At 42.6% G+C, this 24,170-nt stretch overlaps 1 protein-coding gene across 2 annotated transcripts in view; it reads right to left on the bottom strand.

The window, feature by feature from the left end:
* The window catches only part of Ctnnal1 (catenin alpha like 1), a 78,582-nt gene that overhangs the window by 6,462 nt on the left and 47,950 nt on the right, over positions 1-24,170 (bottom strand). For both annotated transcript variants that reach the window (XM_029556940.1, XM_008854644.3), the window contains exons 10-14: positions 23,759-23,851; positions 11,273-11,423; positions 6,641-6,678; positions 1,239-1,286; positions 995-1,149 (exon numbers count right to left, since the gene is read on the bottom strand). In XM_029556940.1, the coding sequence (XP_029412800.1) occupies positions 995-1,149; positions 1,239-1,286; positions 6,641-6,678; positions 11,273-11,423; positions 23,759-23,851 (485 nt within the window). The remainder of the gene's footprint in view (positions 1-994; positions 1,150-1,238; positions 1,287-6,640; positions 6,679-11,272; positions 11,424-23,758; positions 23,852-24,170) is intronic.

The following is a 24,170-nucleotide window of genomic DNA, read 5'->3' as shown; positions in this document are numbered from 1 at the left end:
CATGCTCCAATTCTACTCTATTAAACTGTTGAAAACCAAAAATGAACAGCAGAGGGGCACCTGGAGACTGGCATCCTTCATGTCCCCCAAATGAAAACCATTTCAGACAGTGAATGAGGAAGTCTACTTTTAAAAACTTCTAGAACATATTATTAGACAGGTAACTGATTCTAGTTAAGTGGAATTACTGTACTATTTGAATAGCTTACAAAAGACCAAATCAACACTGACTTCAATAAGGCATTGATCGTGAGTCTGAAATGCAGACAAGATAGCACAGAAAAAGTGATGTTAAAGCAAGGGTAATTCTCTCTGTGATGAATGCTGACTTTTGGAGACTGGGCTGCCAACAGAAGCTTCCTCAGAGCTCTATTAGCTGATCTCTCTCTCCTCAATAACTTATATAAATATATAAAAAGACACGTTCTCTAAAGTGCTAATGTTGGCTGGGAGAGACACAGAGGCAGGGTGACAATAGGCAAAACATAACATTATTTCAAAATAGGGCACAAACCTAGAAAAGGATTCATTCTAAATCTAATTGCTGACTAAACAGATGCATCTTCTTTTTGCATTTGCTGAGGTAAACTTCTAATAATGACTTTGTCTTTTTACCATCTGCTTGCTACTGATTTTAACCCAACAATGATTTACCATGGCACTTTCTCTTTATATCAATTATGGTTATCAATTTTAAAAGGCCAAAATGTAGCCGTGTAGTTGCTTATGATTGTAATCTCAGTATTTGTGAGGCTAAGGCAGAAGGATTAGTGCAAGTTCGAGGCCATTCTGGGCTGCAGTGTGAGACTGTAACTCAAAAATACCTACCCAGAGGCCAGTCATAGTGGTACAAGCCTTTAATCCTAGCACTCAGCAGGTGGGTCTCTGTGAGTTCAAGGCCAGCCTGGTCTATATATCGATTTCCAGGCCAGCTGGGGCTATAGGGAGACCCTATCTCAAAAACAAGAAAAAAGACCAAGCATAACCAAATTACCTAGTAAATAAATATAGAGAATAGGCCATCCTGGACATTTTCCGTCCATACCGGACGATCTCATTCTCTTGATCCTCCCACTTCTCAATTTCGCAGTCAGCATCAGAGGTGAGCAAACCCAGCTTAAGTCCAAGCTTTGCTATCTTGGCTTGCTCCTACAAATAAACATTTTAGTCATAACTACTCTTGTCATTATTGGTGTGAAAAGTCAGACATAAGACTGTTAGACAATAAAAGAACATACCTCTGAATCAGGCTTGTCAGGCTTTAATGATTTCAGGTTTCCATTATTCTGTGGCAATAAAAAGAGCAGTAATTTAATAGGCACTACATGGAATTGTAAAGAAATACAACAGTAACAGAAAGAAAACATAAGAACTTTGAATAAAGCCTATAACATACCCAGTATGTAGTTAATTATTATTATTATTATTATTATTATTATTATTTTGTCTTTTTTGAGACAGGGTCTCCTTGTTCTGGAACCAGGCTGGCCTCGAACTCACAAAGATCCTCCTGCCTCTGCCTCCCAAGTGCTGGGATCAAAGGTGTGCGCCACCACACCCAGCCTAGTTAATTATTTTAAACAGCTTAAACAATCACTTGTAAATATTCTACTAGTGAGTGAGTTCGGCTTAGAGTTTGGAATCCGGGGATGCAGGTCAGGGTCTGGTCCTGCTCTCTGTTGCTAGCTATTCTCTTTTCATAAGGTCTTCAGGGAATTCAAGATAACTTCTAAAATATTCTTGGAACCCAATAATAATGCACCCCACAACCTCCTGGATTCTCTGCAGCCCCCTGGATTCTCTGTTATAATAAGATTATTATAATACTTGAATTATTCCTATGAAATTTTACGTTAAAATTAACCATTAAAAATTTTTTAAAAAGTCAGACATGGGGGCTGGAGAGATGACTCAGAGGTTAAGAACAGTGGCTGCTCTTGCAGAGGGCCCAGGTTCAATTCCCAGCACCCACATGGCAGCTGACAACTGTCTGTAACTCCAGTTCCAGGGTATCCAATGCAGTCTTCTGACCTCCATGGACATTGCATGACATGGGCGCACTTAGACACATGCAGGCAATACACTCATAGACAAAAAATAAAAATAATAAATTTTTTTTAAAATGCTAGACATGGTAGTACATGCCTTTAATCCCAGCACTCAGGCTTTTGAAGTAATTATACAGATAACTCGAAGTTTAATGAGGAAGTACTCATCACAAGTTGAAAATATCTTTACGTCAAAATAATGCATTTAGCTGGGCGTGATGATGCAATGCGTGCCTTCAGTCCCAGCACTTGGGAGGCAGAGGCAGGCAGATCTCTCTGAGATCGAGGCCAGCCTGGTCTGCATAGTGAGTTCCAGGCCAGTAGGAGCTAAAGAGAGACCTTGTCTTTAAAAGAAAAAAAAATTAATAGTTGTGAATACAGGTCAGTGATAGAACACTTGCCTAATATGTTGTAAGGCCCCTGGGTTTGGTCTTCAGTGCCACAAAAACAAGTGCATTTAGATCAGCTAGTCTACCAAACTTCAGAGTTTAAGTTTATCATGCATGTATGTGTGTGTGTGTGTGTGTGTGTGTGTGTGTGTGTGAGAGAGAGAGAGAGAGAGAGAGAGAGAGAGAGAGAGAGAGAATGAGAGAGCAAGAGAGAGAGAGAGAGTCATGTGCCATATATCATTTTGGTCAGCAAAATGCCGAATTTACAATGGTGGTCCTGTCAGATTATGCCATCTAGGGCTGAGGATGTAGCTCAGTTGGTAGAGTGCTTGCCTATCATACATTAGGCCCTGGGTTAGACCTCAGTATCACATAAATGGGACATGGTGGTGGCTCACGCCTCTAATCTCAGTACTCAGGAGAGGCAGGAGATCAGTTCAAGATGATCCTCTGCAGCACAGTGAGTTCAAGGTCAGTCTGTGCTACATGAAACACTGTCTTTAAAAAAAGATTGTGTCATCTAGCAAGACTGCAGCCACCTTAGGTTATGCCAAGTACAGGCTTGTAGATGTTCTCACAATGATGAAATCATCGAATGACAAATTAGTTATGTTTTCAGTGTTTATTTTTACAAAGTAACATAACTGCTTAATGAAAGCTAAGGGGAGAGCTGAAAAGGAAGCAAAGCACCCTTAAATTGTGACCACAGGGTCAAGGAGGTATCTCACTCAGCAGCTAAGGGCCTTGCTACCAGGTCTGACCACCTGAGTTTGATCACAGGAACCATGTAGTGAAGGGAGAGAACCAACTCCTTCAGGACCTTGTGTATGCACCATGACACATGCTTGCATGTACATACATAAACACACATACATACATACATACATACATACATACATACATACATACATATATAAATGAATGTGACTGAGCTTGCCATCTGGTGGACAGTATTTGGAAAGGCATGGCTTCTATTATATAAAGCTGAAGACTTCAGGTTCTAAACACAAATAGCACAAGACTCAAAGTTTGCGTCCTAAAAAAAGAGAGCTACAGTTTTCTAAAAATATAGTATATAGCCATGGTATCCTCAACTAAGGAAATGCTTTATATTCTGAACTTATGTTACTAAATATTAGAAAACCTACTAAGTTCAATAAAAAGCTTCCATTCAACCTATTTAAAAAGGTCTGCAATGTCTTTCTTTTCTTGAAGTTCTGGGGATAGAAACCAGGGCTAGCAAGTGCTTTCCCAGAGAGCTACAACTTGACCCTCTCTCTTCTCTGGTTTTTTTTTTTTTTGCGGGGGGGTGTTTTAACATTTTTTTATTATTTTTATATTATGTGTATGTGTGTATTGCCCGCATGTAGGTAAGTGCACTCGTGTCGTGCGATATCCTCATGCAATATCCACGGAGAATAGAAGAGGCTGTCAGATCCCCTGGAACTGGAGTTATGGACAGCTGTTAGCTGCCATGTGGGTGGTGGGATTAGAACCCAGGTCTTCTGCAAGAACAACCAGTGTTCTTAACTGCTGAGCCATCTCTCCAGCCCCTGGTTTGTTTTAAGAGTCTCTCTTCCAGCCCAGGCTGGCCTCAAACTCATGATCCTCCTGCTTCAGCTTTGCAAGTGCTGGGATTGAAGGCATACGTTTTCACTTAGCTGTGTGATGTCTTTCATCCAAAACTGTATCATAGTAGCCCCATGTTATAGCACTTAAAAAAAAAAAAAATCAACCAACCTAACCAGGTGTGGTAGTACATGTTTTTAATCCCAGCACTCTAGAGACAAAGACAGGGGGATCTAGACCAGCCTGGTCTATCTAGCAAGTTGCAGGCCAGCTGGGGATGTACATACATACATACACACACACACACACACACACACACACACGCACGCACGCACACACGCACGCACGCACGCATGCGCACGCACACACACACACACACAACCCCAAACAATCAACTTATCCTTATTTGTAAAATTAAATATTACAACATCTCTTGGAGTCAAGTTGGCTTAAAACAGGATTCTATTTATTTATTTATTTTTGGTCTTTTTGAGACAGGGTCTCCCTGCAGCCAGAGCTGTCCTGGAACTCACTATGTAGACCAGGCTGGCCTTGAACTCACAGAGATCAGCCTGCATCTGCCTCCCGAGTGCTGGGATTCATGGTGTGTGTGGCCCCACTGTCATTTCTGTATCTTCAAACAAGGTTGTTGGTTTGTTTGTTTGTTTTAAGATTTTTTTAAAAAATTATGCATATTTTCATGTTGTCTGTGTATGGGTATGTGCACATGAGTGCTGGTGCTCATGGAGCAGAGGTCAGCAGTGTTGGAACTCCTGGAACTGGAGCCACAGGTGGTTGTGAGCTGCCTGACATGGGTGCTAGAAACTGCACTCAGGTCCTCTGCAGGAGCAATATGCACTTTCCTAACCTCTGAGCCATCTTCCAGCCTCCTAGTTTTATTTTCTATGTTGCCATTGCCAGGTCTCTCTTCTGACACCGAATGTTACCTACCACTGTTAGTATTAATACATTCTCTTCCCTATTCATTCTTTTCCTGTGAGTTTAAACCTGTACTAGCTAATATAGTAGCTATTGGCAACAACTGGCTACTGAGCACATGAAATGTAAGTGGTCTGAATTAGGATGTATTACATGTGTAAAATACACACCAGATTTTGAAGACTTAAGATAATCTTTGCGACAGACTGGGAATAAAATATGATACAAAATTGGTCAGGCAATTTTTTTTTCGGTTTTTGTTTTGTTTAGTTTGAGACAGGGTCTCCCTCTAGCCACAGCTGGCCTAGAACTCACTACATAGATCAGGCTGGCCTCAATTTCACAGAGATCCACCTCCTCTGCCTCCCAAGTGCTGGGACTAAAGGCATGTGCCACCACACCTGGCAGTCAGACAATTCTGAAGTATGTTTTCAAATCCTTAACTGTTCAGTCATTCAGCACCTTTTTCCTCATGACTACACCAGCACCGAGCATAATGCCTCACCATCAGGAGCTAATCAAAATCAAGTAGCACTACATCAAAATCAAGTAGCACTACATAACCAAATACAGGTTTTGTCTGGTTTTGTGTCTTTTTTTTTTTTTTTTTTTTTTTTTGGAGACAGGGTCTCCCTGTAGACAGCTGGCTTAGAACTCACTACACAGACCAGTCTGGCCTTGATTTCAGAGATCCACTTGCCTCTGCCTCCCAAGGGCTAGGATTAAAAGTGAGCACCATCACACCTGGCCTTTTTGTCTGTTTTGATTTATGATAAATATTGGGCATGAATTTCTTTCTGATTGGGAAAATGGGTATAATTTCAAGCTGAGTACAGTCTATGAGTCTTTGATCTTCTCATTTGCCACCATGATTTCTTCTTTCTCAGAAGTTACTTTCTACACAGTCTAGTTTTGTTTGTTTCCTCTACTTCTAAAGTTAAGGTTATAGGGTACATGGTATTTTAGAAGAATAGCCTTTCCTAATAATGGTATCTTTCCACTGTTTGTGTTTGTTTTCTATATGTCCTATATTATATCACAATGATAAAATGCCATAGAATGACATCTACAAATCAATTGCTCAAGTCACCTAAATGTTACCTGGCTAACATGATGTTAAACTGCTATTAGCCAAAAGATAGAGATTTCCCATTCCTAAAAGGGATCTGAGAACCAATGCCCGGCTAATATTACTCTCTCTTTCTTTCCCATAACATGTTTTCACCTATGTAGAAATCATTTGAATGTTCTTAACATACAGAAAACAATTCCATCATTACTTTGCAAATTAAACCAAAGATACGGAGAAGAAAACTATTTCCGGCCTCAGATAGTGGCTTATTAATCACAAATTCCGATATTCTCTCAACCCCCAAAGCCAAACACAAATATTTAGAGTATAGGCCACATGTAGACAGCTACCCAGAGTAACAACTCTGAACAGTAGACATTGAACACCCATCCTAACCTTTTGCTGTTATGTAGGAGTATTAGGCAAAAAGAGCTTAATTTACACCTTTAATCCTAGTACTCAGAGACAGAGACAAGCAGATCTCTATAAGATCGAGGCCAGCCTGGTCTACATCAAGAATTCCAGGCCAGCAGGCTACAGAGAGACCCTATCTCAACACGCCCTCCCCCAAAAATGAGCTTAAACATAAAAGCATTCTGCAAATACAGAATTATTCTACTTACCGGTGGCTTTGGAAGTGAAAGGTAGCTGTACTTCTCTCCTACAAATAACATATATAGCTTAAAACCTTTTTCTATTCATAGATTTTTATTATTCACATTGAACTTTTAAGACAGCAAACAAGAATGTTACATTTATTGTGATAACTTACTCCATCAATTACACGTGATTCAAAAACGATATTGTAATTTGGCTGCAAACAGGCAGACTGAACACCTGCTTCTCTAAGCCCACACTCTCCCAAAGGAAGAAGAGAAAAGCAAAATGTCTCAGTGGCACTGACTTCCACTTGCAGTCAGCTTCATCCAGAGTGTTCCTTTTACAGCAGCCTGTGGTTTGAAACCAGACTCTTTCCTCAGGACCAGCATCAGTGCATCTTCCATTTCTAAGTACCAGCCCACATCATCTCCAAGTAACCTCACGATGGATGCTCACACAGGGAAGAAGACAACCCCAGTGGACAAGACAGTGAGAACCAAAGTTCCCAGAAAATTGCATCTCAAAACTGAACATTCTACAAAGCCTGATCAATTGATTGGAATTTGAGTGACTGTAGAGAGTTCAAAATGTTGCAGGTGCAGAGCCTAATTGCCATTTATCTTAGGTCATCTTTGGCCCCCTAAATAGCCAAGCCTTGCCTACCTCTGCTTCTGACTTAACATTCTGTGGCTAACAGAATGTATTAACTTAGCAGACCACCAGTTTCTACCAATCAAAAGGCTCAGTGTCACCAAAAGCCTCTGAGGCTGAGATTTCTCTTCTGAGGCAACTGCCTACTTGTTTCCACCATGTATTTGAAAAGTGTCTTGATTTATGACTTTTTTGTTCTGCTACTATAAAATCTTCATGAAACTATTACCACATTGGAACATGGAATTTGGGTGTAACCTGGCTCTGTTCCTGGGTCATGGTCACTCATATTTGGCTTCAGAATAAACTACCTCTTATCCCCTTTGAAGTGAGAGTTGTGCTTTTGTGGCAACAGTAAGAAGATGAAATAAAGCAAATAAGAGGTTTGGGAGCTATGAAGTGACACATGGCATGAAGTTTAATAACAGGAAAAAAAAAAAACAAACAAACAAAAGAAGCTCTGCAAGCCCAAGTCACCCCTGCCCTAGCTGTTATCTTTCTAGCTTGCAGACCAGGTTACAAAGGATAAAAGACTCTTTTGTTGTTGTTTAAAGCTAGTCTGTGATATCTTAGGTAAGAATTTAAGACTAGTGAAAAAATAAAAAAAAAATAGAAGAAGGAATCAAGATTAGAAAGCAGCATTCATCTCTGATACTATCCCTCAAATATGTTCACCAATAATATTTCATGCCAAAACAATGGTAATTTTCTTAGAAGCAATTTTTATGAGTAGACTAAATTGCTTTTTTTGTCTTTCTGAAGCAGGGTCTCCCTGTAGCCCCAGCTGTCCTGGAACTATGTAGACCAGGCTGGCCTTGAACTCACAGAGATCTGCTTGCCTCTGCCTCCCAAGTGCTGGGACTATAGGTGTGCACCACCATGCCTGGCTAAAAAGGATGAGTATAAATTTTTTTAAAAAATTAAGGGACTGGAGAGATGACTCGGTGGTTAAGAACACTGGCTGCTCTTGCAGAGGACCCACGTTCAGTTCCCAGAATCCACATGGTAGCTAACAACCATCTGTAACTCCAGTTCCAGGGGCTCTGACACCCTCTTCTGGCTTCTAAAGGCACTGCACATACATGGTGCATGTACATACATTCAGGCAAAACACTCATACATATAAAATAAGAATATAATAAAAAAATTTATAAATATTTGAAAAGTAACCTTGTAGTACTATACTAGGGATTGAACTCCAGGGCCTTGCACAGACAGGCGAGTACTCTATCGCTAAGCTACATCCCAGACCAGTAACTGCTTCTCCTCCTCCTCCTCCTAACATTTAGTCATGTGTGAGTGAGCATTCATGTGTGGAGGTCAGAGGACAACTTGCAGAAATCAGTTCCCTCCTTTGACCAGGTAATCAGGATTGGGAACAATCATATTCCCTCGCTGACTCATCTTGCCAGCTCAGCAATTGGCTCTTGATAGACAAATGCTTCTTTAAGGAAAATCAGTTGTGTTCAGCTATAGTTTGTAAGAAAGAACCACATGAAATTTCCCATAGTCAACCATTTGAAACACCAAAGCATTGATTTTTATATAGTTCAATCTAACAGAAGAAAAACACAAGAGTACTGGATCGTACCTTTTCTTACAGGATGACTGTGACTTGAAGAGTGGGAGCCTGTCAGGTCTCAGAAAAGCTTATACAAATACTTAACATTTTGTCTAGAACTATATTACAAATACGGAATTCACTGAACACTCGATACATACCTCAAAGGAACTGAGATATGCCAAAAGCATAAAATGCAGAGAAAATTTTGAAGGATGTAAAACCTCTTATTACCAATCTTAAAAATACTGATTTTAGACTGAAATTATCATTTTATTTTTGTATGGCAAGGTCTCATGTAGCTCAGTGGGCCTCCAACTATGAAGCTGAGGATGACCTTGAACTTCTGATCTTCCAGCCTCCATATTCTGAGCACTGGAATTACAGTTATGCACCACCATGCCCAGTTTATCCAGTGCTCAGGGACTGAACCCAGGGCTTTGTGCATGCCAGGCAAACACTCTACCAACTGAGCTACATACCCAGCCCCTGAAACAGTAATATTTAGAGAATAGTATGTTAAATAAAAACTTACAATAAATTTCACCTTTAAATTTTTTCTTTCGCCTACTAGCTTTCTAATTGCATATGCAACTTCCATTCTATTCCTACCAGGCAGGGCTGATCTGTAAGATGAATTGTTAAAGACCAGCCAGTTGCGCTTAGAAATAATTTATCATTTAACAATTTTTGTAACATCAGCATTGTAAGGGGATTTGATGAGTGGTTTTCTGACTTGGAACTGTGAGGGTTAAAAAGGCTTCCTGAGGAAGAGGCTCTTAGCATGTGTGCTGGATAGCTTTAGTGTCAACTTGACACACCTGTGTTGAGGGAGCCGCAAATGGGGAACTGTCTCCATTGGACTGGCCTGTGGCCATGTCTGTGGGGCATTTTCTTGATTGTTGAGTGATATGGGAGGGCGGCCCAGCCCACTGTGCATGGTGCCACCCTGGGCAGGTGGGCCTGTGTTAGATAAGAGAGCAAGCTGAGCAGGGGCCAGGGGAGCAAGCCAGTAAGTGGCATTCCTCCATGGCCTGTGCTCCAGCTCCTGCTTCCAGGTTCCTGCCCTGAGTTCCTACCTTGGGCTCCCTGATGAACTGTGACCTGGGAGATGTAAGCTTTGAATAAACCCTTTCCTCCCCAAGTTGGTATTGGTCAGAGTATTTTGTCACAGCAATGAAGAAACAAACCAGGACAGCATGCTTTATCTCCAGGCTCTCAGAGAACAAGTGCCTGAGTTCATTGCAAGAAGACTGATGGGAAATGATCTACTGGTCCTCAAACTCAGAATTCATAGCTTTCAAACTCCAATCTTTTGATACACAATGAAGAGGGCATAAATACATAAATACAGCTAGCTTAGGAAGTAATCATGTGTTACCTAACCTTGTGATCCTCCATTGTACCTGTGGCCCTGAAATGTTCACATTTACTTTCCAAAAGGCCTAGCCCATTTATCTTAAGTAAAAGTGCTTTTTGGATATAAAATGTTTAAAATAGTCACATCAGGAAAAATACTTAATTTGATGTAACTTTAAAATATTAAATAAAATGACATTTATTTATTCTTTTATGTGTACGAGTGTATTGCCTGCATGTATGTAAGTACACCCATGTCATGCAATGCCTGTGGAGGTTAGAAGAGGGTGTCAGATTTCCTGGAACTAGAGTTACAGCTTCTTAGCTGACACATGGGTGATGGGAACAGAACCCAGGTTCTCTGCAAGAGCAGCCAGTGCTCCTTAACAACTGAGCCATCTCTGCAGCCCCCATTTTATTTTTAAGAAAGCATGAGTTAACACTAATAGAAGCCATTCAAAGGGGGAAAAATTATATATATATGTGCACATAAACATAAATAATAAGACATAATACAATGGGAAACAGATAAAAAACTCCAGTTGCTATTCAAATGAAGAACAACAGTGGTACCTTCCTATACACTGGATGGTGCTATTTTACATATTGTACAAGTACCAGTGAACTCACCTACCACAGGAAAGATTCAACTTTATATAACCATCAAGAAAAAAGTCTATTTAAGTGAAAGGAAGGCAATTCAAAACTATATTCATTTTATTATGAAGTCAATAGAATCAAGTCAGAGAATTTCTATATTATACAAGAGCTTTTGTACAAAAAAATAAAAGAAAAAAAACTGACTTGATTTCAATAGGAAAACTACAATGCCAATTCAGAGACAAAAACTATACTGTAGTATAACAAATCCTACTGATTAAATTCTAAAATAAAGGACAAAACAATATTTTTATCAATTTTGTGGAAGACATTTTATTATAATAATAACCCAGCTGGGCTATAACAAAATAATCCACTTTGCACCTGAGGCTTAACATTAAAAAAAAAAAAACTAGCACAGTTGCATAAAAATAATGTATAAATAGAATCTGAAATCATATATTCAATGTGTGGAGTTTCTCACCTCGTCTTCCTTCAAACACATCATTGATTTCTCTCAGCAGTGTTGACATGTCACTAATTTGAGATTCCCAAGCTTCACAAAATACATCTAGGTTTTCTTTGGCAATTTTACTAGATGGATGCAGTGTCAATGTTTCAGCAGCAGAAATTATCTAAAGAAATACAAAACACACAGAATCAATAGGGGGTTCGATTTAAACCTTTACCGCTGAACTCAACCCAAAAAACCACTATGAAGCAAGTTCCACACATAAGCCTCATGTTGAATAGCATAGAGATACATGACTGAATAAACCTGCTTTATGATATGACCTACAGATCAACAGTATGCTTTGTCCCCCTACATTAGGAAGGTGGGGGGGCAATTATCTTTATTCAAGGAACACTCATGTTTCAACAAAGGTAGTTCCACACCACAATCCATACTCAAATTGTAAATGGCATACTGTACACAGTAACAGCAGAGACAGTAGAAATGGCAATGGAGGCAGCAGTGGTAATGAAAGGCAGCAATAACATACTCCCCCCCATGAGGACATGGTCAATGACATGCTTCACATATGTGTATGGTGTTTGGTATACATTAATCCTCTGAAACACACACAAGATACTATTCTGCTTAAGTAAGCATTATTCCCATTTCAGAGCTAAAGAAGCTGAAACTCAGAGATGCTCAGTAGCTTATCCAAGATCCTATGGTATATGCAGAGCCAACTCTGGAACTCAGATCTACTTGACTCAGACTCTTCCATGTCACAATGCCTCTCACAAAACACGATGAAGTGGGAAAAAATCATTCTCATACTTTCTAAATACTACCAGATGGGCTAAATAAATGTGTTGAATAAATTAAAAAATTATTGCAGAGACTGCTAGGTTTCCCTCAAACTCTGGTTTATCTTCTTCCTAACACACATCAGGATCATATTTCTGGCAGGATGTGGGGTGCATGCCTATAATCCCAGCACTTGGTAGAAGCAGACAGATCCCTGAGAGTTTGAGGCCAGACTGGTTTACATAGTGAGACCCTGTCTTAAAACAAAAAAGATTTTGCAGCCTCCCCACTAGAAGGGTATGGCTGTGTGACCAAGTTCTGTGCATCATTTCTATGCCTGGCCCAGCCAAATCTCTCTCATGCCTCTCCCTTACCCCTTCAAAGGTTCAATACACAGGGTCCTAGGAAGGATTCTGAGGTCCTGGGGCTGGTGGGCCACAAAATAAAAGGAGCCTAGATCAGCAAGAGAAGTAGAGCTGTGCCACCAATCAGGACCTGATACAAGTAAGAAATTATTAAGTCACTAAGATGTGGGGGTTCAAGTTTATCATGTGTAACTACATGAATGAATTCAGGAATGAACTAATATCTTTCATGTAACAGTCATCTCTAATGCAAAGGATGGAACGCATGCTATTTGTAATATATGCAGAAAACATGACTGAGCTGAGTCTTTGTATACCTCCTACCTAGAATTTATTTTTTTTAAATTACACCTTAGCTCCCAACCATCAGCCAAACAAAATATGAAATTCCCTGATTTACAAGGCACACAAAGAAAGCTCCACCATGATGTGTGCCAGCTCCCTTACCCTGTTTTTCATCCTAGTCATGACAACATGCACTGATTCCATATACATGCTTGTTACAGAGACTGGGAAATAGCATCAAACACTTGAGCAATAAGTATTAATATTTTATAGAATATATTAGATGGAAAAAATTTTTACATGGTAGGGAAAGGTAAGAAAAAAGAAATAAAGCCCTTCTATTTTAAAACTTACACTCTAGTAGGACTGTGGGATAGACACAATTAAGAATAAATTAAGGTTAGGTCCATGAGAAGTGAATGTGTCAGCGTGACAGAGATGCAGCAGCACTGGTAACAAGTGATGCTGCTGCCCCACAGAGTTTACTCTATAGAATTATTCACACTCACACAAAGGGATATTTTCTAAATGGAATTTGTATTCTACTACATGTGCCCATGTTCTAAGCATGGGGAAAACTGGTGAGAGAAACAGAAAAGTGTTCTGGCTTCATGGGGTTCATGAGGGAGACAATTTAAAATATATAATTAAATTTTAAGATAACTTTGAAGGGAATAAACGCTTTGTGGAAAAAAAAAAGGGGGGGGGATAGGGTTAGAAGGATGGAGGAAATTAGGTGTTCTTAGCATTTTAACTCGGGTATTCACTGCCAAGGTGAAGCAATAGGAAACCTGGGGAAGTCAACTGGGATGAGGTGAGAGTACATCTGTTTTGGGTTTTTATTTTTTAACTTTAAAAAAAACGTTGAGAATTTCATACATGTATATAAGGTGTTTTGATCAAATCCACGACCACTCTCTCCCCTCCCATATGTCCCCATCAATTTTTTTCTGAAAACTTCATGTATTCTTTCTTTCCTTTTTTGTTTTTTTTTGGGGGGGGGAGTTGTTTGTTTGTTGTGGTTTTTTGGTCTTTTTGAGACAGGGTCTCCCTGTAGCCCCAGCTGTCCTGGAACTCATTATGTACACCAGGCTGGCCTTGAACTCACAGAGATCTGCCTGCCTCTGCTGGGATTAAAGTCATGTGCCACCACGCCTGGCCCTCTTTTTCTTTTTAAACGGGATTTTTTGCTACTCTAACATTACCCCTCTGAAGAGATAACCCTAAAATCTTTTAGGGATTACAGATTACATAAGAGCTCCCAAATACGTTTGCCATTTTTGGATTTTGAAACAGAGTATGTTGCTAAGAGGCCCAAGGACATTTTGACTTTTAGCCAAGAAACTGACTACTTTTCTTTGTGGTCTTTTTTACCCTAACTGCCTAGCCAATTCCTACATCCTATTCTTATCATATCATCCTCTGAAGAAGTTATCCAAATTTCTGATAGGGAATCGGGACGCAGACCACTCTGTCTTCTTCCATGCTGAACAGGGACCCAGGGTGAGGCAACTGGGGTACCCCTTTAGTGGGTCTATCTAAAAGATTCCCAAATTGCATAACTCTTTTCTGTAGGGAGAAAAAGTCCTTGACTGGTGACTAGGAGATGTGAAGGAGAAATAAAGTCAAGAGTAGTTAGCATTACAAGTTCTAGATAGAGAACCAGAAGAAAAAAGTCAGAACAGGGCAAATTTCAAATGTTCATATCAGAGTCCATTCGGATTTTTTGATGAGAGCTTCCAAAAGCATCTCTCTATTGGGCTCCTCCTCATTTTTCTTTTGTCTGCCAAGGCTGGACTCGAGAGTGATGGATTCAGGATTTGCTTTCAGGTATTTTGATAGCTGTTGGAGTGGTTAGAATCAGTGTCAGTTCCCTCTCAAGGCTTCTAGATAGGGGGAGAAAACAAATTTATCCATCATTTTAGAACAATAGCTGGTTGTCTCCCTTAGCTACAGGTGGGCACTACAGTATTGGAGACCAAGATTTGAAGTCTTAATCTGAGCAGCACTTTCTGATTAGGAATAAAAACATCAATGAAAAATAATTGTCTAAATAACTTTTTCCCATCTATGTGAAGATAAGTCAAAGGTCCTACTCATCCATAGCTGGCTTCACTTGGAAGCATGGAGGAACTGTTTCCTCTGAGTTGAACCTCCTCTTGTATACTGGACACTGGTTCAAATCCATCTGGTGGGGTCTCCATGGCCTCCCTGAAGAAGAGGACAGGTTACTCACCACAGTTACAGGACATTTTGAGAGATGTTCCATAGTCCCCTGGAACTTAGTCGACCTTGGAGGGCAAAGGGCAAAAACTGTCTTTTAAGTCCCTCTGACCACATCAGTATAGGCCTCAAAGTATGGCTCTTAAACATCAAATAAGGTCAGTTCCACCAGTCTGGTACTTTCAATTACCATGTGCTACGTAGATAAAGCTTGGAGAAAAAAACCAAATATTCTCAGATAAACCTTGTCTAGATATATATTTTGTTCCTTAAACTAGTTGACTATGACCTTAGAAAATTTAAGATTACGAGTATAATATTTTTGTCTCATCCTTCGTATATCATGGTAGCAGGAGGCCTCCAAAGATGGCGCAGACCCAGAGCCCTGGGATTCAGTGAGAATTCACTTCACTTCTTGGTCCGAAAATAGCCCGCCAAAAGAAGCCCACACCTCCGTACCCTGCTCGCGAGCCCAGTGACTGCTGACAAACTGCGTGGCGCGGACCAATCAGAAAACGATACGCTGACTAAAGGGACTTGGGGGCGGAGAAAAGGGAAATATAAGGCCTGCCCCCTCCTGCATTAAATGAGTCTGCAGCACCTTGCCTAGTGCTTGCTTCTACCTGACGCCCGGGGTCTGTGTGTTGACTCCGTACCTCCTGCCCCCCCAATCGGCAGGGGACCTGATCCAGGTCAGGGTCTTCACAGCTGGCCCGAGGAGAACCCGCAACACCTGGCGCCTGAACAGGGACCTCTGCCCATGGTGTTGGTGACACCCAGAACCTCCGTTCGGTAAGTAGGCCCCTGGATTTGTCTGTTTCTTCGGCTGCTCGAGGGTAAGCGAGTAGCCCCCTCCTCTGTCCCCTTCACCCTGTCATCTTTATTGTTGGACTAGTTTGTTAGATCAGGGAGGCACGCTCCGCCACCTGGTCCCGAAGCCCACGTCAGCACCTCCCCCTCTCGGCTCATCCTGGTGAGTTCACATAAGGGCTGATCCACCCTGAACTCAGAGCCCAGGCTTCGGGTCACCCTGTTGCCTGTGCCGGAGACACCGTGTGAGCATACAGCTGGAGGTGTCACGGCCTCCAGAAGTCCCTCACTGAGCACAAGACATTTGGATCCGATACACCTTTACATGTCGGGGCAGTTTACATCTAAGTGGCTCACAGTGCTTCTTTGCTTCCTTTGTGCCCTCTTGGTAGTCACCCTCATCTTCTACTTTTGTGGCGGATTCCCCTTCGTGAGACCCTTCCACAATGGGCAATTTACCACCACAATGCAGGGAACCACACATGGCAGCACTCAAGGTTCTCCTTAAAACCAGAGGGTTGAAAGTGAAACCAAAAGATATCGAACACTTTTGGGATGGAGCCACTAACTTGGCTCCGTGGGTCTCCCCTGAAAACATGTGGGACCCTGACACATGGATGCGGGTCCTCTTCCTGGCCTGAAAGAGGGAGGTTGGGTCAGGGATCACCCCCTGATCCTCCTAGCCATCAATGCTAGCCTTAAATCCTCCTCTCCTGAGGAAGTCATCTCGGCCCACAACAAACACTGGTGGGAGCAATCTAGTGTAGATCTGGCTATTACCTTGATCCCAGACCTCCTGGACCCACATATCCCCCGGAGGTGGATGCCGCTTCTGCGCCCACTTCCAATAAGGAAGGATCTCCTTTGCCTATATCTCAGGATATTCTCCTAGAGCTACCATGCCCAGAAATTCCCCTGCCCCATTACCCGTGGAAGGAGTTACTCTCCCCCCACCAGTAACCATCCTGCCCCTTCCCCTGCTAACGTGCCCCTCCCTCCTAGACCGCCCTCTTTAAAGCCTCACCCACCTTTGTCCGCATTTCTGGTTAACGTTGGCCCCAATGCAGTGCAGTGTCCATGGCTGCCCACCCCACTTGCTGACCTCGTTCTTATCCACAAGGCAGCTGAGAAATTGGGCCCTGACTCCCCATATTTCAAACAGTGGTTCGCCAGTGGTCCTTACATTTACAAACCCACTATGATTGGTATAACTTACTAAAGGCAGTCCTAGAACCCTCAGTCTTTCTAAACTGGCATATAGCCTGTCTTGATCAGGCTGAAAACCAGGCATGCCTAAATCTCCAATATGGCCTCAACATTACGTTGGACATGCTCATGGGACGTGGACAATATACTGACCCCATCTCTCGGTCTACTATTGGCCTCCATGCCTATTTTCAACAAGTTTCTGACTTGGCCTTTAAGGCCTTTAAATGTTGCTCCCCCTGTGATCCACAACTCTTTTTCCATAATTTGATTCAACAGTCAGGGGAATCCTTCACGGACTTCCTTACCCATGTCACCAAGGCAGTAGAGCAGAGGGTGGAGTCTGGACACACTCGAGAGGTGCTTATCAAACAGTTAACTTGGGAGGGTCTAAACACCCCTACTCGTAATGCTATCGCGCCTGTCCGCAATGATAACATTTACAAATGGGTACTCACTACCAGAGACTTAGAAACCAGGGTGAGCCCTATTGAGGCTTTGACCACTTTCTTGGAGACTCTTTTGTCGCAAGGAAAACCCGCCTACTTTGGCTCACGGAAAGGCTGCTGGAACTGTGGGGGGCTTGGTCACTTTCATAGCCACTGCCTAAGAGGTACAGCCTGTCCCAAGACTCGCTGCCCCAAGTGAAAAAAAGGGTTCCATTGGGCTAAAGACTGTAGGTCACAGCCTCAACCAGACTTGGCTCCTTTAAACTCCACCTGGGGCACCCCTCAGCCCTGCCCACAAGAGGGGAAATGAGACAGATATTATGGACTCTCCCAATCCTCAACCACTCCCCACTAGCGAACCTGTTCCTAGATGGAACTGCCATAAACGGCCTAGTAGACACAGGGTCTGATGTCACCATTATATCAGAAACTGAATCCCTTAAATTTCCTCATTGCCAGGCCCACCAATAAAAGGAGTTGGTGGCATACAATGTACCAAGCTGGTCACACATCCAGTATATCTGAAGGACTTGGATGGGAACCAGGGCACAGTTACCCCCATAGTAGCGGACGTTCCCTGTAACTTATGGGGCCGAGACATCCTAGAGGACATGGGTGCGGTCCTTACCATGGATGACCGTGCCTTTTATGATGATACCATGCTCCACGATAACTTGGGACTATCAGGGAAAGGACAACACCTTGCCCAACACCCCCAATCCTAACGACCACTGCCTGCCCAGGATCAACTCCAATCTTGGCCCCTGAGCCGATATGATAACTTGGGAAATACAGACTCCTCCAAGATCTTAGAGCAGTCAATGCCCAGATGGAAAAGATGGGCTAGCTACAAGTGGGCTTACCACACCCTACAGCTATTCCTCCATCCCATCATATCATAGTACTTGATATCCAAGATTGTTTCTTCCAAATCCCCCTAGCAGAACAAGATAGACATCACTTTGCCTTCACAGTATGGGAACCCAACTTTCAAAGAACAGTCAAGAGATACCAATGGAAGACAGAAACAAAGCCAGTATGGGTTCCAGCAAGAGATGTGAGACCAGCAACTGACCAACGGGACCCCCAGGACCCAGACACCTTGCCACTATCTGGATAACTGGTTTGCTCTTCCCCGCCCCTGCCATGGCCCATGATCTCTGGGCCTTGGTCCCCTCCCCGCCTATACTCTTGCCCTTATCACTTCATTCCCCGGCCTACCCCACACTCTATTCAACTAATTCTACACTTGGCCTCCCCACCATGGACCCAGTTACTTCCTGGGAAACACTCAATGGCTCCTCGCCCCTAAATAACTTTCCATGCTTCACTACCAACAATACATCCTCATGCATTGGGCTGTTCAACCTGACTGTCCAAGATTATGCCGGCAGTGCCTCCTTGGGTTACATGCTTAAACTCAAGGGCCTTTCCCCAACCTTCAACAACACTGATGTAGCCTTCATCCTCACTGCACTGGGGACAATCATAACAGGGGAGGCGGAGGGGACCACCACCCCTCCGCCCCCATTTTGCCCTGCCATTCTACATCCACCACTCTCCAACTGCCCATGCACACGCTCCCTTGCACCCTTTTTCCTCGCACTCCCTATACTGTGGCAGAGATGCCACCCTATCATAACAGGGAAGTGGAGGGGACTGCCACCGCTCTGCCCCCATTTTGCCCTGCCATTCTATGCCCACCGCTCCCCAACTGCCCACGCACACGCTCCCTTGCACCCTTTTTCCTCATGCTCCCTACACCGTGGCAGAGATGCCACCCTAAGCCCACCCTAAGCCATCCCTCCCTTTTGCCGCTTCAGCCACTCCCCCTCTAATGACCCCCTAGGATCTTGGAGACACGTGGCCTCCACCTATCCCTGTGGTATTAAGATCTCCCATACCAACCATGAATCAATACTCGGTAACTGGGACCTCTGTGGTCCGCATGCCTGCATGGACATCAGGCTGTTACTGGCACAGCAGGGCCTTCAGCTTTCTGACGGCACTTACACTAACACCAATCCCTCTACTTGTGCCAAAAACAAAATCCTTACATCCATTGATCACACAACATCCTGGCCCCCTACCCCCATTTGCATGTGGCCCCCATTTGCCTTATTGCTAGCCAATGTTACCTCCGACCCTCGGGGATGACTCAACTGCTCTGATACCAACACCTCTTGTGTACTGGCAGCCTGATGGAACCATCCAGGCCACATAATTCTCTTTATGTGAGAACACGTGGCTCTTTGGGTTCCAGTCACCAATGCAACCCACTTCCATGCTGTCACCCTTATAGAGCGGACAGCCTTGTCACAAGCCCCCCACTTAAAATGGGATTTTGGGGTCACTGACGCTCTCATCTCAGCCATTATCCTTGCATTAGGTTCGGCCACCACCGCTGCGGTGGCTATCACCCAATCCTCCACTACTGTGGAGACACTCAATGAGGCCGTCTCCAAAACCTCCTCTACCTTTCACACTCAGCCCCTTATCAATCAGCATCTTCACCAAGCAATTAATGTGTTACAAAAACAAATTGATCTAAGTGAAGAGCTGGCAATTACCAAAGACACGGCTCTGCTAGCTTGTGACCCTCGCTTTAGGTCACTTTGTCTCACCCCCTATAAAGTACAGAATATTACTGAAGTGCGCCTACAACTCGCACACTATATTCACGGCCACTGGAATCGTTGGATCGTCACTTACCTACTCCGGACAGGCATAATTATTCTTCTCTTTCTACTTCTTAAATGCCTTGTTCTTCGTTCCCACAGTCAGAAAAAATTCAGTCACTCAGTGTATCAGGCCCTCAGCAATTGACGAAGATGATTCCAACCTGCCCTATGAAGCCTGACAGACTTGGCTTGCACAAATGTACGAGGCCTCCTACAGATAATTCCCCATCTCGACTGATCCCCTGGGACAATACCCCTTGGAGGGCTGGTAGTCAATGTGGTTATTTCAGTGATACAGCTTTAAAGTGTGACCTTCTGTGGGTTTTTGAGTGATGTACCCTCCTTAGAATTTCCCAACTTTTGCCCATTGTCTAGACTACTGCAAGTACCTGTAATAAATTTGTTGCTTCACCAAGCCAGGCTTGTGTCAAATCATTTCTTTAGTCTACTGTTGGTTCCCTACCTGTTGTAGCAGGAGGCCTCCAAAGATGGTGCCGACCCAGAGCCCTGGGATTCAGCGAGAAATCCCTTCACTTCTTGGTCCGCAAATAGCCCGCCAAAAGGAGCCCACGCCTCTGTACCCTGCTCAGGAGCCCAGTGACTGCTGACAGACTGCGTGGCGCAGACCAATCAGAAAACGATACACTGACTAAAGGGACTTAGGGGCGGAGAAAAGGGAAAGACTGGATGTTAAAGTTGAGATGATGGGAACAGAAAAAGGTTTTAAATAATAGAAGGCATTAACAATAGGTTCTGTCATCATACTGAGAAACAGAACATGGCCATTCCTAATATCTGCAGTAGCAGAAACAGTAAACCTATAGTTGCAACCAGATAGCAAGCAGGACCTTGGAACAAGTGTGGGCTGTGTGGGGCTGCACATACATAACAAACACTGAATTCTGAATTGTACTCAGAATCACGGCGGTCAGGACATCTCCATAGCAGCAGGGTGAACCGGCAAACACTGAAGCCTTGGCTTCCCCAGCAAGCATCTCCTCCCAGTCCATATAGTGTTCAACAGATGAACATGACAGAATTCACTTGAAGTTCCTGTCTCCATGATGAGCCTTTAAAAAGATCCAACCTCATTGTAACTTAAAAAGCCAGGTCCAGGCTGGGCGTGGTGGCGCATGCCTGTAGTCCCAGCACTTGGGAGGCAGAAGCGGAGCTCTGTGAGTTCAAGGCAAGCCCTGGTCTATATAGTGAGTTCCAGGACAGCTGGGGCTACAGGGAGACCCTGTCTCAAAAAAAAAAAGCCAGGTCCAGTGATACAAGCCTATGCTCCAGCTACTCAGGAGGCTGAGGCAGGATCACAAGTTCAAAGCCTTTCTGGGGTAAGGAGTGAATTCAAGGCTAGTGTGATAATTTGGGTAGACACTGTCTCAAAACCAAAATAATTTTTTTTATTATTTTTATTTTATGTGTATGAGTGTTATGCCTGCATGTAGGTAAATGCAATGCCTACGGAGGACAGAAGAGGCTGTCGGATCCCCTGGAACTGGAGTTACGGACAGCTGTTAGCTGCTGTGTGGGTGCTAGGATTTGAACCCGGGTCTTCTGCAAGAACAGTCAGTGTTCTTTAACCGCTGAGCCATCTCTCCAGCCCCAAAACCAAAATAATTTTTTAAAAGGCTGTGGATATAGCTCAGCAGTAAAGCACCTATGTAGCATGCATGAGGCCCTAGGTCTTAGCTCCTCTAGTACTGGGTGGGAACAAAAGAGGAAATTGCAATTTAAGAGCCAGTCCTTTCAGTTGGTGACAGTAAGTAAGAATAACTGGAAAGACGTGGTTTTGCACTTAGAATCTAAAAAGAAAGGAAGAGCTGGTCTTCACTTTTTCCCTTTAATTTATAATTTGACAGCAACAGTATTAAATGAAATTACCAGATTTAAAACCCTTTTATAGGGGCTGGAGAGATGGCTCAGTAGTTAAGAGCACTGACTACTTTTGCAGAGGACCCAAGTTTGATTCCCAGCACCCAAATGACAGCTACAAACCGTCCTTAACTCCAGTTCCAGGGGAATCTGAAGCCCTCTTCTGACCTCCAAGGCACTGCATGACACAGGTACACTCACATACATGCAGACAACACACTCATACATGTAAAATAAAAATAAATTTTTTTAAAAACCCTTTTATAAATTATAAACAAAGTAATTCTATAGGAAATTTTTTAAAAACATAACCTACTAAATAATCAAAATTTTCATTTCTGTATATTGTATAATGACTGTACAGTCATTTTCATATGTACATAGCTTTATAAAAATTAACTTTTAAAAATTATTTTATATGTTTTTTGTGTTTTACCTGCATGCATATAAGTATACCACCTGCATGCAATGTCCTCAGAGGTCAGAAGAGGACCTCATATCCTCTAGAACTGAAGTGACAGGCAATTGTTAGCTACCATTGGGTGCTAGGAACTGAACTTCGGTCTTCTGCCAGAGCAGCCCGTGCTCTTAAATGCTAAACCAACTCTCCAGCCTCTAAATTTACTTTAAAAAATTATTTGTGTGTGTGTGTGTGTGTGTGTGTGTGTGTGTGCGTGTGTGTGTGTGTGCGTATGCACATGTGTATGTGGTTACGGGTATCTGTGCACATACAGAGACCAGAAGAAAAAGCTGGGTTTTTCAGAGTTGGAATTACAAGTATTTGTAGGATGCCCAGCTAGTTACATGGTGCTGGGATTCGAACTCTGGTCCTCATGACTGTGCAGCATGGGTTCTTAAATACTGAGCCATCTCTACAGCTCCCATACATACATACATTTTTTATAGTAGCAATTATAATGTGTACACTGATCTATATACATTTCACTTTCATTTCACATTTTAACAAAAAACACTTTTGATGTTGCTAATCATAATCATTATTTTAATATCATAATGTGTTATTTGCCTAACTTAAGATAGTTATTTTGAGGCCAGGTGTGGTGGCTCATGCCTTTAATCCCAGCATTTGAGGCAGCAACAGCAGAGACAGGCAGATCTCTGTAAAGTTAGAGGCCAGCCTGGACTACACAGCAGTTCCAGGCCAGCCAAGGATATATAGTGAGACCCTGTCTCAAGAAAAAAATGTTATTTTGTATACAGTTGAACTTATTATAAATAACATTACAGCAGATATATATATATATATATATATATATATATATATATATACACACTTTTTAGTGTGTGCCCTCACATCATGTGCCAAGGTGCATGTGTGGAGGTCAAAGGGATTGGTTCTCCTTCTACCATATGGTCCCAAGTCATCAGGCTTATCTGCAGGTGCCTTTACCCACTGAACCATCTAGCCAACCTTGTTTTGTTTTTTACATCTCCCTATGTCCTTAGCAATTATTAGGCTGAAATATGAATATTTTTATGGCCTTTTTCCTAATGCTATCTTTTTTTTCCAGGTACATTATGATGTCCTGCATTGTAAAAAGCTTCATTTAAAGTAGATATAAACTAGGATTTCAGTTAATGGGCCTGTCTCCAGGTGAGCAGAAGACCAGAAAACCCACTGGAATGGTAGCCATGTTCTAGCACACTAACAACAACAAAAAATTCCATTATCCTTCCTTCTCTCAGTAGATGTGGCCTCCAGTCACGCAGAATCCTTTATGCCTTGCTTCCTCACAATCTGTTAGATGGTCGGATAACACAAAATATAGAACAAATAATCTTCCATTCTCATACCTGTTGGCCAGTCACCTGAAATGTCTCTTCTGCATGTATGCAGGTTATTTCAAGTGGTTCTGTGCCAGATATATGCCGCAACAATTGACAGGCCTGAAAAAAACATGCCACAGTTCAACTCAGAGGATCACATGATAAGAAAATGAAACTTTACAAAACCTTTAAGAATGGATTAGTACAAGACTGAGGTCTAAAGCAGGAACAAATGCAGGCATAGCATACTACTTCGCTATCTGGTAGTAGCAAGTGGTCAGGGAATATTAGAGCCAGGAGGAATCTTTAAAAGGGTCTGGTAGTACACACAGTTTCTGCATTGGGCTCCAGAGTCCACTGTTAACTGTTGGACTTACTACAAACTACATATTCTTTTTCTTTAATGTTTTATTTTTTTAAATAAATTTATTTATTTATT

Source organism: Nannospalax galili, unplaced genomic scaffold, assembly GCF_000622305.1.
Source record: "Nannospalax galili isolate Female #2095 unplaced genomic scaffold, S.galili_v1.0 scaffold666, whole genome shotgun sequence".
Taxonomy (NCBI): Eukaryota; Metazoa; Chordata; class Mammalia; order Rodentia; family Spalacidae; genus Nannospalax; species Nannospalax galili.
The sequence above is the reverse complement of the archived record's forward strand: the minus strand, read 5'-3'. Positions and strand labels throughout refer to the sequence as shown.